This window comes from Pempheris klunzingeri, chromosome 5 (genome assembly GCF_042242105.1).
Source record: "Pempheris klunzingeri isolate RE-2024b chromosome 5, fPemKlu1.hap1, whole genome shotgun sequence".
In the NCBI taxonomy this organism is placed as follows: domain Eukaryota; kingdom Metazoa; phylum Chordata; class Actinopteri; order Acropomatiformes; family Pempheridae; genus Pempheris; species Pempheris klunzingeri.
The window spans coordinates 12,940,011-12,958,722 of record NC_092016.1 but is presented as its reverse complement, the minus strand read 5'-3'; the positions used below and the strand labels follow the sequence as shown (position 1 = coordinate 12,958,722).

The 18,712-nt window shown below is 41.2% G+C and overlaps 1 protein-coding gene across 5 annotated transcripts; it reads right to left on the bottom strand.

Annotated features, from left to right (window-relative positions):
- Positions 1-1,728: 1,728 nt before the first annotated feature.
- Positions 1,729-13,946, bottom strand: tpm1 (tropomyosin 1 (alpha)). Of its 5 annotated transcripts, none has more exons than XM_070830444.1 (10): positions 13,716-13,943; positions 13,215-13,340; positions 9,383-9,516; positions 8,879-8,996; positions 7,824-7,894; positions 6,923-6,998; positions 6,642-6,704; positions 6,475-6,544; positions 5,793-5,871; positions 3,851-4,671 (listed from the first exon to the last, which is right to left on the bottom strand). In XM_070830444.1, the coding sequence occupies exons 1-10, from the start codon at positions 13,827-13,829 to the stop codon at positions 4,668-4,670; spliced, it is 855 nt and encodes a 284-aa protein (XP_070686545.1). In that variant the 5' UTR covers positions 13,830-13,943; the 3' UTR covers positions 3,851-4,667. The 5 variants fall into 5 exon arrangements, with proteins under 5 accessions (XP_070686548.1, XP_070686546.1, XP_070686545.1 ...); XM_070830442.1 differs by lacking the exon at positions 13,215-13,340 and adding an exon at positions 12,891-13,016 and having other exon boundaries at positions 13,716-13,939; XM_070830447.1 differs by lacking the exons at positions 3,851-4,671; positions 5,793-5,871 and adding an exon at positions 1,729-2,593 and having other exon boundaries at positions 13,716-13,946.
- Positions 13,947-18,712: the final 4,766 nt, after the last annotated feature.

The window sequence follows — 18,712 nt, the reverse complement described above, 5'->3', positions numbered from 1 at the left end:
ATACCAAAATGTATTGTAAAACTGAACGAATAGAACACACTTCTGCTACAGCTACAGTTCTACTTTACAGGTCCAATCTTTCCTTATTTTGCACGAGTAAATTGTCTTCATGGTGTGTAATTTGACTTTAAAACATGTAACTTTTGTCTATTTCCTGACGCAGTCGACGCAGAACTTCCCTATTTTAAGATGAAACTACAAACTTATTTTCCATGTGCTCTATTCTTCTAATGTGTCCTCTACCTCCCTCTCCTGCTTTCAACTTCAAGTGCATTATCGCCACCCACTGCTGCTCAGGAATGACCTGAATCATTGTAAAGTCCTGCCGCACATTGTTAAATAAATACTAATAAATCCTATTTGTCCAGTAGAGTAAATCATTTCTGGTGCTAATTTGTACTCTGAGTCATATTACATGGAAGCTATTGACAAAAAACTGCTATTATTTTTCTTACCAAAATATTTATGTAAAATAAATTACATATTAGCAGCCAAACTAAGCGTGCTACATGGAATCAATTTAGTGTATTTTCTTAATATGTGAGTTAACCTCCAGTCAAGCTCAACTGAGAGGAGAGAGGAGGGAGAAACAAGAACAGAATAATAATCTCTAGTTAGTCTCTGGGGATAAAAATGTTTTGCTTGGCTACTTTTGTATCTTCTCATCTTCACATGTACCAAATAATTCCCAAAGTCCCATAAAGCACAGAGCACATACTATACATGAAAACTTTTCTCAGAAACCAACCATCACTCCTATGCTGATATAACATTAACAGGCACCAGGTTGTCAGAAAGTAAATCAAATTGAGGCAATTTGATTTACTTTAACATGTTTCTATCATATTCGAATTCATCTTACTGACCAATTTTAAGGATGCCAACTTAACCCTCAGCCATAATACATATGAAGGCTTTGCCACAAAGACCTTATCGCACACATGCAAACACACCCTTTTATCTCCTAACTGGTGCAACAGGACTTTCACAGAGGTCATGCTAACTACTTAACCTGCTGTCAACACTCACAAAGAACATTTTTTTTTGTCTGACTCCACGCCTACATAAGCTACTGAATAATATTGTCTATGGTGGCAACTGAGTAAAATAAGATGGCATGCAAATTATAGAGGCCATGAGAGGGTTGTAGTTCATGATAAGGTCATAAAGAATAGTGCATTGTTGGAGTTCAAATAACCTACCAACAGCACGCTGAGAAGTTAGGTCAAGGCACCCCAACACTTCTTAGAGATTAATACAACAATATTTCCACACAAATAAAGTACCTTAAACTGGATGCAAGACCTCTATCTTTCAGTATTTTTCTGAATTGCGGTGCTGCTCCATTTTCTTAACATCATTGCTACATGGTCTGATTACTCTGAGACTGAATACTGATATGGTCCAGTAGTGCTCAGTGAGCTCCAGTGAACCACAGAAACACATGACAATGTTTATCCCTAGCTGGTAGTCAAACTGAGGGTCAAGCAAAACTCAAGCCAGGAGTAATGCAATAAAGCTGCAAAATGAACAGATCTCCACTTGTTCTGGGAATTTAACACGTTCTGCATCTCTGCGGGGGAAGATAAATTCTGTTAAATAAGTTTTATTTTTCTTTGCATTGCATCATGTTTTATTCAATCACCCCAAAATCTATTAAGACCTTTAACTTAGGTCACTTCTATGACAGACAAGAAGGCTTTGCATGCACCACAAACAAAGTTAGAAAACTTTTAAAACGTGCTTTTATTCATATTCATAATTTTACATTTCAGATATGATAAACACTTGAAACATCTACATTAATACAATGCTAAAAACAATGCACAACCAGATGACTGAAATCATACTTCATAGACAAGATGAACAAATTTTGAACTGTGGTTTTTAAGAAAACTAAGAATATACTGTGATGCATTTGCATTTTCGGTCATTGTCTAACAAAACAGTAGCACCAGTATACATACTGACAGGCAGAGCCGATGTATACATACACTTGTGAGGACATTTTCTATCTTTTTAAACATAGTTTGTCTTACAGAATGCAAAATGTGCATAATGTTGAGGTTTAACCAAGTGCAAAATTTCTCCACTTTGTCCTTTGGTATGTGAATAATCAAGGAGGAATGGAACGCACCAGATCAGCTTCAATGCAAATGTAGAAAACATTTTTTGTAACCAATGGCACGTCATTTCGCCAGATGACTTGTCAAAAAAAAAGAACCTATCTCAAGGATTGCAAAAGGCAGACAACAGTAAGAGATAAAAAGTGGCTTGCGAAAACAATCTTGTTTCCCAGTTTAGGCTTCAAAGGGAATGGTTAAGCTTTACTTCCCCTTAGCTTTGCTCCTTGGTCGAGTTCCGCAGAAGGCAGGACGGTGCAATAGGAAAAGCATCTGGCTGTTTGATCCCCACCATGGGCAAGGTACGACAAGAGGGGTTTATGGTAAGCAAGGTGCAAGTACAAAAAGCGAAAACCACAGTGTGTGTGGGGTCAGACTGTGCTGCTTTCACAAATTATTCAGTTCCATTAGAGTCTGGTCCAGCATCTGGTGCATATCGAGGTTCTCTTCTTTAGCATGTGACAGTTTCTCTGTTAGAACATCAAATGAAGAAGTTTTAATCTCACACAAGCAAGAACAAGTGAGTCAGTTGGTTAGCTTGCATTAATATTCAAGCTGGCTACATCATTCAGGCCAGTCATTAAATTTGAGTGCGTTAAAACCCGACCTACATGTCACTGACAGAAAACAAGAAACACATGAAGCAAATAAACTCATGATCTGCAAGCAGCCATGCAAACAGGTTTCAGTCCACAAGAAAGTTCATATTAACACATAAAAACACATCAACAATCCATAAAAATGTTAATGTTTTAATGCTAGGTTGTAAGACTAAAAATGATATCTTTGAGATAATCCCTGATTTTCACTGTAGTTGAAAAACACATTTCCACAAACAGCGACACAAATTTCAAGCAGTGCAGGCATCGTATGTGCACAATGCAGACGGAGGAGCTTTGGATCCTACACTGGATCAGATTGTCATACACACACACACACACACACACACACACACACAAAATGTATCCATAACAAACAGATAAAACATTCACACAATTTAGTCCTCATTCAAGGCCACACGTAGTTCATTAGTGAGAAGGCGATTTTTCTCAAGGTGCTGGTAGAGGCGATCTTTGCAGTCAGAAAGCAAGTTGAAAAACAGAGAGAGGACAGGACATAAGAGGAAAATAGGGGAAAAAAGGAAGTGCAGTGCCTGTTGATACCTACCTTCTTCTTCTAGCATAGATCATCAGAGTCTTTCTTTAATCTTTATAAAAGACACTCAAAGTATCTGAATAGCCTTTCAATACCATGACCAAACAGTGTTTTCATTTTCTTTTTTTGCCAATTCACGCTTTGGATTTTTTTTTTCCTTCAACAGGTAAAGCAAGGCCAGTGTGAAGAGTGAAGACAGAGGATGAGAAAAATGAAAAAGGAACCATGGCAGTGAACCTTAACCTTAAAATAAAATCTTTAAAATTGGAATAAAAAAAAACAAAAACATAATGAATACTAAATCTGCTGCTTTGGTTATAATATTTTCTATCAAGCGCATCTGATCGAACATAACTGATCAACACCAGAACTGGATTAACTGATAGGAGAATCAAACATTTTTTAGCCTCAGTTTGGTCCGACATGTTTATTGTTTAAGGATGTGGCTCAACTACTGTTCTGCAGTTCCACCTGAAAGTCTGAAAACACACAAAACCAGACCATTGCTCACTTCTGCTTATCTTTCTGTATCTGAATAAATGGGAAGGACTTTAATAAAAACACTCAGAATGTGTGATTGTATATTTATTCAAGTATATGACAGGATACTGTGTATCATACAAAGCCAATGTGTCATAATCACTGATGGCAGTTTCATCGAATTTTTTCCAGCAACCAGATGAGGCTCCACAAATCTGACATACTGTTCTATATTCCACCGTTACACCCATTACTCTACTTTACCACAGTCTCCCTGATAACAATCCAATGCTAATTCCCTCCAAACCTCCAATCTTTCCAGTCAGCTCTTCCTGTCACAGTGCTAAAACGGCATGCATGCATCAGTCTCAAAGGCTAAGGGAGAAGATAATGTGGCTCAGCTTTCGGTCAAGTACTTGTAATTGCTCTAGGTTTCTGTGCTTAAAGCACAACTGTGATATTCCCAATATCTCAGCTTCACAGGACAATATTTGAAGAAAATAAAGTAAACATCCACTGAAATCTATAAAACGATTCCAAGGAAAGCAGGGTAAAGCGCAACTAAAGGTTGTGGAGATGAAACAGAATCAAAAACATAACTTAAAATCAAGGCTTCCTGGTTTTATCAGAGCCACTTGAAAATAAATAGAAATTAAAAAGGAAAAAAAAGGGACAGAGTAAAGACATACAGCTTACATAGAAGGAAGGGTGTTTATTTTTTACACAATGCAGAAAGAGTCTAGGATTCTGTACAAGAGATGGGATGCAATTAACTTTGACATGAGGATGAAAACATGAAGAGGAAAGGAAAGCAAAGAAAAGAGGGAAGGGAAAATGGAGAGAAGGCTGGAGAGAGCAGACAGATGCCGCTCAGCCGGCAGGAGACGTCTTTGATGAGGTGTAAAAAAATTATCTGTGTAAGAGAGAAGAAGTAAAGTGAACCAGGGGGGTCGGTGGGACCTAACGGAAATTTTAGATGTGCAACACAAATACACCAGAACCACACGAACCACACCACAACAGTACGAACACACAATACACAATGGAAATGCACTGTGAGGTCGAACACGCTGACATACACAAACTGCAGGGCGGTCCGACTCCTCCCTCTGATTACATCGTGACCTTTCTGCTAAAAGACGAGGAACAGCACTGGACCGGGCAGATACGGTGCACCATGTCAATCTCCCAGAGAATGGCCAAATGTTGAGGGACACATTTAATTTAGCAAAACTGGGGACTCACCCACAGTGATGCTAAAATGTGACAGTTAACCTTCAACTGGTTTAAAGACAGAACAAAAGAGGGAATCTCACAACACACAGGGGGGCTTTCTTCTGTACAGAAGTAGACCATGTTAGTAGAAAAGGAAAGAGGAAACACCCATAACCTTGAGTTATGAATGAGTGAATCAGATTCATTGACAAGCTTTCGTCATACAGTCGGCAACATCTTAATAGACAACTTGCATGCGTTGCTTGGGATGCCAGAATATCAGGTGAAATGAATCATGACTACTTTCTGTATAAGCACCTACTTCAAAAATACTTTCAGTGCTTTTGGCACTGATTGCTTTTCACAAGTAAGTAATACAGTTTCTAACTGAATCGGCCAAGAAATGTAAACAGAGACTTGTGCCGTTTTGTTCACAAATAACATTACTTCAGTCCTGTTCACAGCATTCTCAATGATACAGACGCAAAGGGCATACAGTATCATTATAACCACAATAATGAAGAAGTGTGAGGAGGAAACCACTTGAGAGATCGTTGCAAGTGGGCCTCACGTACACAGACATAGAATACAACAATGTCTGTTTTAAGACTTCAAACTCTAAGACTACATAAAAACATAGCTGCATGATCATTCTAAATGCAGGAACAGATACAGTAGTTGGTTGTACTAGTTATGGTGGGTACAAGGAAACATAATGGTGACGATGAAGTGGAGGCAGCTGGTGTACAGAGAGTGGAGAGGTGCAGGGGTGAGAGTGGGTGGCGGCGGAACAAGCAGGTGAAGGGAGTTCAGAATTACATGGAAGTCATGTCGTTGAGGGCGTGGTCCAGCTCCTCGCTGATGGCCTTGTACTTCAGTTTCTGGGCATACAACTCATCTATTGGTGGGGTCAGGGGTGCAGGGGGTGGGGGCACGGTGAAAGGGAGCAAAGGTGGAGGAGCGCATGACAAGGAGGTGAAGGGTGAAGCATCCAGATCATTAACAAGACAGATAGGGAGGACGGGAGGAGGTGACAGAAAAAGGTGAAAACAGAAGAAAAAGAGGAAAACCAAGTTACACCAGAAAATGGAAGTGCAACAAAATCAGGGACAATTCATCAGCGCCATGAAGAAACGAGCCATAGATTTCACTGCCACGTGGCTCTCAGCCCTTAGCCTTCACTACGGCTCATTGAACATTAAGTCAACATTCAATTCTGATATCTCTGATAAACATCAAAGCTGTTCTTTCCTATCTTGAAACCCCCAAAAACAAATCAACTAGGCTTAATAGAGGAAGGATAAGGCTCACGACAAAAACAGCATGAAAAAGAACTATGAAGTAATCAAGAGGAAGGCAGAAACAGAGTTCAAAAAGCAAAGCAAAGAATGGATTTGTTTTTTAAAAGCACTGAGCACTTACCCAAACACCATCACTGACACAATAGCTATTTCAAAAGAATCAGAATAGCATTTTGGGGTGGGGGCAAAAAAAAACATACCTTCCAAGTCATCAATGGTCTTCTCAAGCTTGGCTACTGATCTCTCAGCGAACTCAGCACGGGTCTCAGCCTGTGTTACAGAGACAGATTCATGAGTTCTTCCAACACTCGGACTGTGATACAGCACCTGTGACTTGTGGAAATGATCCTGGACTGGTGAAACTTACCTCCTTCAGCTTGTCGGTGAGAACCTTGATCTCCTCCTCATACTTGTCCTCCTTCTGTGAGTACTGTGGGACAAAAACAATGACAGGCGTCAAACATACGGGCATGGAGTCCATCTCTGAATGTCCTACTGGATTTAAAGTGATACCAAACATTTCAATAAGTTTATACAGATAAGTAGAATGAAATAAAACTGAAGCGAAGAGATTCGGGTCCCCAAGCTCTTCTGCTCCGAGAGCCGAGAGGTTCAGCAGCACGCATGTGGCCAGAAGGTCTCACTTACCTTCTCAGCCTGGGCCTCCAGTGACTTCAGGTTGTTGGTCACAGTTTTCAACTCTTCCTCAAGTTCAGAGCATTTGCTGGTGTTTTAGACAAGGGGATGAAGTTGCGAAGGAGAAGAAGGAGGTGGGGTGGGGGGGGTTGGGGAAGGAAGGAAGCAAGGATGGACAGAACCAGGGGTGGACACAAAACAGGTCGAAGAAAAGAGGGGGAGAGGAAACAAAATAAATAAGAACTACAGGGATTAAACGATCAGGGAACCCAAAGTACCTTAAAGGTGCCTTAACAGAGCAGGAACGTGAGAATAGCCATGTGAGTTTTGTGATCACACAGAGTAGTAGGTTACAATGAAATCAATAATTTGGTGAATGGTATTTCTGCATATAAATGCCATGCTTCTCATACAAGCGAGGTGTTATTCTTGCACAGTTTCTGCCATGTTAGAGGCGTGAAAGAGTCTAATATAACCCCAAATAAACAAGAGCAGAAAAGAGGAAAAGAACAAGCATAGCGAGCAAAGCAGAGGCTCAACTCAGCAGCATGAATGAAAGTGGGAAGAGCCACTCATCAGAGATGTTTGTGTTGGTGTTAGTTTTTGCTTGTAGTACCTGAGCGACTGAGGAGTTTAGTGATTTCATGCTTTGCTCCAAAACCATTAGCTCGTCCTCCGCTCTCCGAGATCGTCTGTTAGTGGGTGTGGCGTACGTGTGCAAGCCAAAACCATTCAAAGCATGGACAGCATGCAAATAACCAGCACATACAAGTAAGAACACAGTACATGCTGTTCAAATGGAAACATGTCCAGTACTTTGTGTATTAGCGCTCAAAGCTCAAACTATCGCAGTGCCAGTTTTACGTGCACGCATAAGTGCAGATTTAGTGCATGTTAAGGTGAGACAACTTACCCTTCTGAAAGCTCAGCGCGCTCCTCTGTACGCTCCAGGTCACCCTCAATGATGACCAGCTTACGGGCCACCTTTAGGCGCAGTACAACAAAGTGTTACAACGCAATAAATACTTAATGACTGTGACGTGATAAGCACACGGTTTTTATATACCACTCCAATATAATTAAACTACACGTGTTAACACTTTACTCTAACCTCCCCTAGCACTTATAAGCATGACATAAACACTGGTTTATAACACACTATGCAGCTGTACACAAACATAAGGACATTTTTAGTGTTTCTTCTTCTCTCATGAAGACGTAGTTTGTATTATTACAACCAGTTGTGGAGGAAGTTTTCAGATCCTTTACTTAAGTAAAAGTACTAATGCATTTTTGTAAAAAAAAATAAATAAAATAAAATTCATTACAAGTAAAAATCCTGAATTGAAAATGTTACTTAAGTAGAAGTGTGCCAGTATAATCAGGAAATTGTAAGTAAAACCTTCAAGCTTCAGCTCTAAATTGTAATCACTGTCAGACAGTTTAATCATATTTCATGAGATCTCCATGTATTTGTAGGTAAAATCTTAATTTGTAAAGTAAGAAATTGTAGTGTAAGTAAATCATTAACATAAAATGGATATACTCAAGTAAAGTACTTTCTTAGGTAATACTCAGTTCTTGAGTAAATGTACTTAGTTACAGTCCACCACTGATCATGTTTTACTGTATTGTCATTCATTATCTGCTCATAAATTAGCATCCCCTTACGGGTGAGCATTGGAGTTATAGTAGGGATGAATACATTAATAAATGCTCATGTCTGCTTACAACTACATTGCACACAACTACAGTGTGTTGTACACCGTTAAATGTTTACATACTTCCTATTAATCCTAAAGTATAATAAAGGAACAATGTGAACATTAATGCAAAAGGTGTTGCTATAATTAGGCGTATATGATAGTATTCATAGTCCGCCCTTTAAAGATAAAAAAAAAAGTTCATTTGCATGTTTGGTATTGCAGATATGTTTCTGGGGTGGCTGCCAGTGGCCGAAAGACTTGCCTCCTCATATTTGCGGTCAGCCTCCTCAGCGATGTGCTTGGCCTCTTTGAGCTGGATCTCCTGCAGCTCCATCTTCTCCTCGTCCTTCATGGCCCTGTTCTCAATGACCTTCATGCCTCTGTGTGACGGGACAAACAGTCAGAGGTTGTTAGGAATCAGGAGCTGAGACCTGGCACAAGGCCGACAGCCTGCCTGAGGACACACACGTCCGGGGCACAGTAGTGTTGGCTGGTAAATCTTTAATGTATTCCTCGAAGGTGAATGGCTATTTGTTTTCTGACATTAAAGAAAATGCTTAAGCCAGGATGTAAGGAAACGACCGCACTATCTGACACAGTTGGTGTGACAGTGAAGTGTCTGACATCCACCAGCAGTACAGAGGCTCTGCTTATACCCTATACAAAGGGGTGGCAATACAGCCCTGCCACCTGCTCTCTGAAGCAAGAGAGAGAGCAAAATGGCACAGATCAGAGGTCTGAGTATGTGCCGCTCATTAAAACCCACCTCTCGCTCTCATCAGCAGCCTTCTCAGCCTCCTCCAGCTTGGTCAGGGCAGTTGCCAGACGCTCCTGAGCACGATCCAACTCCTCCTCAACCAGCTGGATACGTCTGTTAAGGGAAGCGACATCTCCCTCAGCCTAGGGAGAGAAGAGGAACACGTCAGGAGACGGTGGAGATCCGCCATCTTTAACGTACAGCCTGGACACACACACACACACACACGTACAACGTCAGCCCAAAGAATGTAGAGTTGGTGGTGAATTTGAGAGTTTTGAGGGGGGATTTGGTCTTAGTGGTGCAATCATGTGTGATTGGGGAGTGTAATCTGTTAAAAAATGTTTCTGTGGGCCACCTGTTGGGAAAAGCCCTCCCACAAGGCTTGTCTGCGCTCCTCATTGACTATGTATAATGATAACAATGTCCCAAGCTGGCAGAAGGTTGAATGCCCTGCCTCATTATTGGGCTCCTGGGAGAACATTAACAAGGCTGGAGTCAAAGGCCCTGAGACAGCTCTCCTGTAAATGACTGCTCACAGGGTGCACAAGAAATCATGGAGGAGACTCCTTTGAGATTTCACAACTAGAAGATGTTGAAGTGTTACTGGTCATATCTGCAACATATTAGTCTGTGTTAAATTAGTAAGAAAAGTAAAGTAAGTTTAAAAAAAAAAAAAAAAAAAACACTTGTGTGTGTGATAGATCTTTCCTTTGATTACTGAAACCTGTTGCTACTTTTGCTTCCTGATTCCTGTTCTCAGAAATTGCACAGTGAAAACAGGCTGCAACCACCAGGAGAGCGACTACCTCCGTTTTCCCCTGGAGGTCATGCTGAAATGTGCAAAGTGCATCTGAAGTAGTGAAGCGTGACAAGGAAGTCGCTATTAATCTATAAACTGAAGCATCGTTTCCACCTCCATTTAAAAAAACACCTCACGGTTGATCAACATAAACTAGGACCCCGTCGGACTGAGCCACAGACAGACTCGGACCGCTGTAAACCCCAGCAGAAAGATTTATTTCCCCTCTAAGATAACTGCCGCTGTGCTCACACGGACGGAAATCGCTCTTTGAAGCTGTGAAATTGTCCTTATATGGACAAGTCAAAGAGCAAATGCGGACTGGCACCTTGAATGTTGCCACAGTTTAGGTGCAACTTCCTGATTGCTGAAAAATAATTGTATTAACCTGCGGCTGGTGTGCCTGCAGGATCGTTTTGGGAGGAGGGTGTGGGGGGGGACAAAAAACGGAACTTCCTGTAAAGCAGGTTGATTGGAACCGTTGCAGCATAAGTGCATCAAAGGAGACGCAAGTTGAACAAAGTAGCCAGATGAGGCACCGCGCTCATACAAAGTGACGCGGTTGTTCAAACTGCTTTGACTTTGGCATCAGCGGCCTAACGTTACCAATTAGAAGCGCTTAGCGGGAGCAGCGGGCCACCAGACCTTCAGTGGAGGAGCTACTTCACTGTGGCACTGCGTGGTGCCCGTGTTCGAGCTCAGCCTGCAGCCCTGCGGTGTATCAAGAGAAATCCCGCCATCTCACTGTTTATCAATCCATCAACACACACACATAAATGGGGGGTCCAAACGGAGGATGTGACATTTGGCGCTTGATAAGCAGCTCCTGTCTGGCTGTGCGCAAGGTAAACATGCTTACTTGTTCCCTGGCTTTCCTGAACACAAGCAAGTCCTTCTGTAATCTCTCGGCTCTCTCTTCAGCACCGTCCGCCTGCTCCTGCAACGATCTGATCTTTCGTTTGACTGCCTCCAGCGATGCAGCTCCGGCCATTGTTTAGCGCACAGCTATCTTCCCCCCCCCAAAATAAAACAGGACTACACTGTGAGCTGCAGCACTATTTCCGAGAAATTGTCAAGCAGCGAGGTGACGTCCTTGATTGTGCCGAGAGCTGCGTGAAGACGGGCTGCGCGAGCTTTCTGGAGACGCACTCTAGTCTGCAATGTCTGTCATCTGTTCAGGAAGTGCCGCTGATTTCAAAATAGGCCGAAAAATTAAGTATTTTCTATGATTGTGCAACGTGACACTTTGCTAATTGCTAAACGCCGATGCCTTAAAATAATAAAAAATGTTAAATTTAATTGACGCAAAGTTACAATGCATTTTTAGTGACTAAAACACATCCAGGCAGTTCACTGGAAGAATCGCACTTGTGGTGAACTAACAAAGCCACAGCGCCACCTGCCGGTCAGCTGTGAGCAGTACACATGGCAGTGAAACACTTGGAGACTTCAATACCACTCTGCTGAGTCCTGTAATTACAGGCTGTGCTTTGGGCTTTGCGAATATCACATAAAAATCCTTCCAAAAATGGAAAAAGGGGAGAAAAACAAAGCCACAGCACTCTAAATAGAAGTTGAATTCATTGGAGCAACACAGCCAAACTTTAACGCTTCTGCAGGAATATTAAGAAAGGCCCCAAAAAGGGAATAAATGCAGCAGCAAGTGTGTGATTGGCTAAACCTCACCAGACTATAAAGTAGTGGCACTGTGGACTAACTCCCCAGAGGAATCCAATTAAAGGATTATTACAACAGGTTTTCCTGGGGGAAATGTATAAGCCACACTACAAATTGATTCCTCTGGATTGACTCTTGTGGACAAAGCTTAAACCTGATCGTCACCCTCATTTACGGGATTGTTTGTCTTTAAAAAAAAAAAAAAAAAAGGTTTATGAGGACCTGAGCTGTTTTTTTTTTTTTCTCCCTCCCAACCAGGTCGCGCCCTTTACGAGCCTAAATCTAAATTCTTTACATAGTTTTCCCGTTATGTAGTGCATTTATCCAAAGAGGAAAAAGGCACTGATATTCTAAAAGGATCATTTATGCAATTTCTCCATAGATCAGCTAAATGTATTTATCTGTTTTAATTAGTACGCTGCTTGGGACATTCAGATGGGAAGCAGAGTTTTCCCCTGTGGTAAGCAAAGAGCGCAGCCCGCAGATGTGAGCTCTATCTTGACCATATAAAGCAGTGGGCTATATTTATCCAGGCGCTCGCTCTCTGAGCTCCTAGGAAGGCTGCACATTAGGCTACTTCACTTTCACTCCGACAAAGACGTCTCCAGCACGACCTGTAAGACTGAACACAGCTAGGTCTGAAAACACATTATTATTATTATTAAACAGTACAGGGGATTCATGTTATGAGTTATTTAAAAGAAATCTGACTTTCTTTGGGCAGACTTGCAAGTGTTTGTGCTTGTGATTGTCGACAGAGCATAAAGCGACAGTTCAACAATGATTTGGGTGTATGATTAAAAAGTCATTTTGGACTTTGATGGCCAATTTTCCGGGATGGACAGATGCGTAAAACCTATCCATGCAAAAAGAAACTCATGTGAGCTATAGAATAGACGAGCAGTGTGAATTCCCACAGAGAAACTCTCTTTTTCTGTGATGTTGAACTGTCGTTTCCCACATTCACAGCGATGAGAATGAAAGTGTGAGGAAGCGTGGTGCAGGAGTGGTGCCATTGTGAATCCCTCCCTTACTTACATCGGTGGCTTTCTTCTCAGCCAGCTCAAGTTTCTCCTGGGCATCTTTAAGAGCCTCGGAGTACTTGTCCAACTCATCCTCAGTTCCCTTCAGTTTCTTCTGCAGAGCTACCAAATCGTCCTCAAGCTGAGGCGAGTTTTCAGTGCGCGGACAGTGTCAGAGGTGATCAGCGGGGAGACGGAGTTGCGTGATCGCGCACAGGCGCAAGAGCGCGTACAGAGAGACACACGGGACAGCAGTGGACAGGACAGGACAGGACAGGACAGGGGAAAGAGAGAGAGAGGAGAAAAGTTAGGGAGGCTCATGCATGTCAGGTTCAGATACCTTGGTGGCGGACTCCTCAGCGGTCAGCAGCTTTTCCTCAGCAGTTTGGAACTCCTCAAACACTTTATCTCTTTCGTCTTCAGTAACACGCAATTTCTTTTCCAACTCTCTTATATCGTCCTCTAACTACACATGCATATGAAAGACATTATAACGTTAAACAGAATAGCAGATGATCATGCAATTATTCAATTTATCATCTAGAAATATTCCTAAACTTCTACTTCTTTTACACATATTTTCTAGGACTTATTTACGTCACCAATATAGCTGATAGGAGGATTCATAACATCCCAAAAAAAAAAAAAAAAAAATCATGAAGAATGGGTTATTCTTAATTTAATCCTTGTTTGGGATTCTCCATGAAAGCAATTAATCCGCATTTAGGAGGCGATCCATTTTAAGGGTAGCAGCTTTATTCTGCTACTGGTACTCCTGCTTTTTCTATGATTCTTTGGGATTTTCCACAAAGAAGGAAAAAAAAAAAAAAAATCAGCCGACCTGTTTGCTTCTGTCCTCTGCTGCTTTCTTGTCTGACTCAGCCTGCTCAGCTCTGTCCAAGGCATTCTCCTTGTCGAGCTTGAGCATCTGCATCTTCTTCTTGATGGCATCCATGGCTGCTTATTGCTGTTAGCACCAACAAAACGTCCAAATGAAAACCAAGGAGAGGAGAGGGGCTAGGGCGTCTGTGCCTAACTGAACGCTAAGCTGGAGTGCAGGCTCTGCCTTTCTGTGCCCTGTCAAATATGTACTTTCAAGGGGGGGTGACTGGATTCCTTTGGACATCCAATACTTTTTTGGAGGAGGCGTGTGTGGGTGCCCGGGCGTTTTTTTAAGGATCGGCTCAGCGATTCGTTGCTCCCAAACATTTGACTTCTGATACGCCTTTATATGGGGTGTGATGGACAAGCTGGCTGCTCCCAAGCAAAGGCTCCCTAATGGTAATGTAACAGAAGCCATTTAATGCACAGAGACGATGCAGATGACCATTTCGTACTGGATGAGCACGACATTAAATCTCTGCGTGACACTTGAGTACAGTTTGTTTTACCACTGTGGAAACCCATTTAAAAGCAGCATGTGGTCTATATGTCTCTTAATCGAGTTTCTTTCAGGTTTATTAAATTTTCAGTAATACTGGATTCTGGGGCATGTTTGCTTTTCATGTAAATTGACTTTTCTGGTGTCACAGTGACTGTTTCTCTATTCATCTGTGTGTCATTTTGCCCTGTGACAGACTTGGAGAAGCTGAAGTGGCTCAAGGCACGTGGGCTGCATGAGAGGAGATGCTTTCATTAAAGCCAAGCAAGCCCCAGAGGCATTGTCCACAATCTGGGGAGCTCAAGACAGGGAAGTGTTTACCTGATAATGCATCGGATATCCTCCCTGTAAACTGTTGATGTGTCATTTGGCTGTGGCAGCACAGCATGCAGCACCAGTGAGGCAGGATGGGTTTTATACCTCAATATACAGCAGCTAAGCCGCTGATTAACTTGGCATTTGAGACATATCAAGTGCTTTACAAACTAATAAAGTAGAATATGTCAATTTATACGCTGTAAATATGTCCGTAGCTTTAAATGTGAATTTCATTTATTTATAAATATTTAACCCAATCTAATAAGCCCTTCTCTGAGTTAGTATATATAAATATATATCATATAAATACACCAAGTTAATGAGAAGCCCAAGCACACAACTGTGGCAACTGAGGACCCATCAAGTGTCTTCTAATATTCACAAAGATTCTCAAGGATATTTTTAGGCACGCCTTCTATTTCATGCACCTGCCTTAGTCTGTAATATGGATCCAAAACTCTGTGCCAAGAGTTCAAGGTCTAATGCTATTAGATAGGTCCCCTAAAATAATCTTTGTCTTGCTCAGGGTTTGGTCTGTTTTATAGATTTTTGTTGCTATGCCTGGCAGTTTTGATAGTGGTTGTACAGACAGAAATGCTGCTCAGTCTTCACACTTCACACACTGATAAAATATAACCAATACAGAATCATAACATCAGAAATAGAGTTGACAGTTTTCTCAACGTAGTGCTAAACTTTAATTTAAGGTATTGTCCTTGTAATTCAGGCGTCAGCCTTTTCTTAGACTTTGATTGACAGGTACATTAATAGAAAGGTATTTTGATAAACTTGGGCCAGCACATGCTCTATTAGACTGGAATTTGTATAATTGTGATTGGCACTTAAAAACACTGGGCACAGATACACCCTCATTTCTGCCTTAGGAAATACATGTGGTTTTAGGATCTCTGGAAAAGTTTTTTTTTTCTTTTTCTGAGTATGCATATGAGTGAAAAATGATTTAACCTCAATAGATATATAAAGCCTGGAGCTTACTGCTGCATACAAATGTCTCAGAGTCCTCTAAGATACTGTATTGTTTCACTGAATTCAGTAATTTGCTTTATTTGGTAGTTATAGTGTGCATATGAGTATTCAGTGTGTGCTTCAAATATACACATTTTACATAAAGTATGCTGCATTAGACATACAGTTGTAAATACTTCAAAAGGTGCTACTTTTTGCATACAGTATTTTACGCTGTTAATATTTTCAATCATATTAGTGACTTGTCTCCATAGTGTACCATTGTCAGTAAAGCACTGGGTTTAATCTGATTTGCAATTTGATCTTAATTATCTTCAACAGCATTTTCATTTAATAGACTCGGGGGAGATTTTGTGATGGCACACCGGATTTGCTGTGGCACTCTTGGAATGAAAATAAGCTCCATAATGACATTTCCCTTTAACATATTGGCACAGTAAAAATAGCTCATGGGCCCAATACTCTCACTTTGATTAAAGTAGACAGAAATGTCCCCAGCCGTTATTGAAAGCAACCGCATTTTATCTTATATCCCATCGGAAAATTAAAGGCAGAGCTAAAGGACACAAAGCATAGTTAAGCTTTACTTCACTCCACATTCTACGTGTTATGAGAAAGCAATAACAATTCAATATTTAAGGCAGATTTTAGGCTGTGGTGGTGTCCTAAAGACAACACAGCTCCAGAAAGAGTTTCTTTTTCATGGCAGCTGAAAAAACATCTCCAGACATATAATTTTGGGCGCTTTGGAAAAAATTCTGTTTCTGAAGGCCTCTAATGTCTCCAACCAGAACAGCTGATGAAAGCATCTGAAAAACATTTAAGCCCATGTCCTACGGTTTACAGCATTTGAAATGGCACTGAAACATGAAAAGTGACTATACTTTAAATATGAAACATTCTGAATTGAGAAATGCATGATTTTACTCTGTCTGCATGAGCTCATCCTAAAAGCCATCAGTCTTCTCAACATTCATCCTCATCGGTGGCAAACAGCTGAGGGGATGTAGTCCTGAACGAAGACTTCATATTCCCCACAACATCTGCCGGTGAAAAAACCCATTTGCCAACAAACAACTGTTGCCTATTTTCTGGACAGATCTGAGATACTCTGACATGTTGGAATCCCGATGGCCCCTTTGTCTTGGTTCTGTTATCTACATGAGACAACAGCTGACTGAGGCAGGTTCAGCAAAGAGAACAATTCATATCTATATTCATTATACTATCGCTATCTTTACTTTCCTACCCTGTGAGATTTTTTATAGCAGCTAAGGTTATAAACGAAGCTGTAAATTAAAACATGAGACAACACTGAAGCCACAAACATTATTATTATTATTATAGAATATAGTGATAAATAGATAAATATCATGTATAAAGGTGACCAAAGGTGGGCAGATAAAGTGTCTAATAACCAAATTGACAACCGAGACAGGAGAGCCCCTGATCTTTCAGACTTTGAACTTGTAGTAGTCTTGAGGTCATAGTGGAAGTTTGTCATCTTGCCAATTTAAAATGACTCAGAAGCCTTTCCAATTGTGTTAATCCTTATACTAATACTGTAACACTGTATTAGTTAATCTGTTAGGCCTGCAGTGACAACCCACCACGTAGGAGGAATGTCCGGTTCTCGTCAGTCGCTGCTCAGGGAGGAGCCGAGCTTTTGCTTGGCTGTTGTGCCTGAATTCATGTTTGCATAAGCATACCCTCGGGAGAGACGTTTAACGTTCTCTCATGACTAAATGTTACTGCATTAGAGAAAGTATGTCTTCTCCGCATCTGTTGTGGCTCAGTCACAAAGCCTGCCTGTCACAAAAATGTCAAGTTTTTCTGAAAAAAAAAAGAAAATGAACTGCTGCTCTTTACCAAGATTATGTAATTTGGTGTGAAGCTATAGTATTCTAACATGTGCGTGGTTCTTTTCTAGTGATTGCAACTAACACAGAACAGCAAAAGGATACTGAGGGGGGCTCTCCTTCCTTGTAGAGTGCACAGCCACTGAGTGAAACTCTGAGAAGCACAGTGTTGGTATGCTCCTTGTCAAATACCATTTGAAGATTTCTGCAGACATCATCCAGATATATATAGAGAGAACTCCTTGGCTCCTTTCAGATGGTACCCCTGGGATTAGATAGCTCCATTCAGGGGCATAATCATTTAGCGTAGCAAAAAGGGAGAGGGCGTATAGGGAGGGTGCAACCCAAGCTGTAACCCAAGCCATGTCGATGGCCTACTGCCGCTGGGTTTATTCACTGTAATGTTCCACTGACATATACTGTGAGTCGTAAGACCTCGACTGGTATATTAGAGAGCACAGGTGTACATCTAACAACTACTGCACACAGACAGACACAGCATTTTACTTGATGGATAGTTGCAATAAGGCTGTGACATTTTGACTCACACCATTCTGCGTGGTCATAAATCTGTCATTAAGGGCGTAAATCACACAACAATGTTCCTTGGTCAGTTTTGATTCCATTTAAACTTTCTGTTTAATCAACGCTAGCTGAGAGTGCGGTATGAGCTGCTAAGAATTCATAATTTTCATCACACTTACTAATTTGAGCAGTCAAATTCCAGGGATATGAAGGTCAAATATTTCAGCTGCAGGTGCTCCATTGAGGATGGGTAGCATTCTCTCTGTGCCAAGTTTTTGTTACAGTACAAGTAGCTGCTGTTAAATGAAAGGATCTGTCATCTCTCAGACTGGAAAGACCTGTAATAAAGCTCTTGCACGCCAGGAATGGGGCACAAATCTTTTAGTCTTATATGGTTTTACAGAAAATCCCATTGATTCGGGTGCTGAAAGGTTCTGTTGGTGCTGACCTGAGGGAAAACTGTAAGAAATATACTCTTTGATATGTTGTGACATTCCTAAAGTGAATGTCCTAAAATGAATTTTTACAGCTCATTTTTTTGTTGTTGTGCAGCCACATTCGGTCAAAGCTGAGATTTAGATGCCATTTTCCAGCCTTAGTGACACTATGCACAGAACTTTGGACTTACTGACAGAAACCAAGCTGATCTCTGGAGTAAAAATACCAAAAGTGAAGGCTTCCAGCACTACAAACACAAATGTGGGATAATGGAAGAATATTTGTGGCCTCGGCAGGGCTCCTCCCAGGCTGTTTGTTTGTGTTCCCCTT

What these genes read in the sequence shown, in the direction of transcription:
- tpm1 (XM_070830447.1), bottom strand. Translation starts at nt 13,829, where the DNA reads ATGGATGCCATCAAGAAGAAGATGCAGATGCTCAAGCTCGACAAGGAG. An exon ending in CTGAGGAGTCCGCCACCAAG is followed by an intron (nt 9,517 to 13,214) that starts GTATCTGAACCT and finishes TTCTCTCCCTAG; the next exon opens with GCTGAGGGAGATGTCGCTTC. An exon ending in TCACCGACAAGCTGAAGGAG is followed by an intron (nt 6,545 to 6,641) that starts GTAAGTTTCACC and finishes TCTGTAACACAG; the next exon opens with GCTGAGACCCGTGCTGAGTT.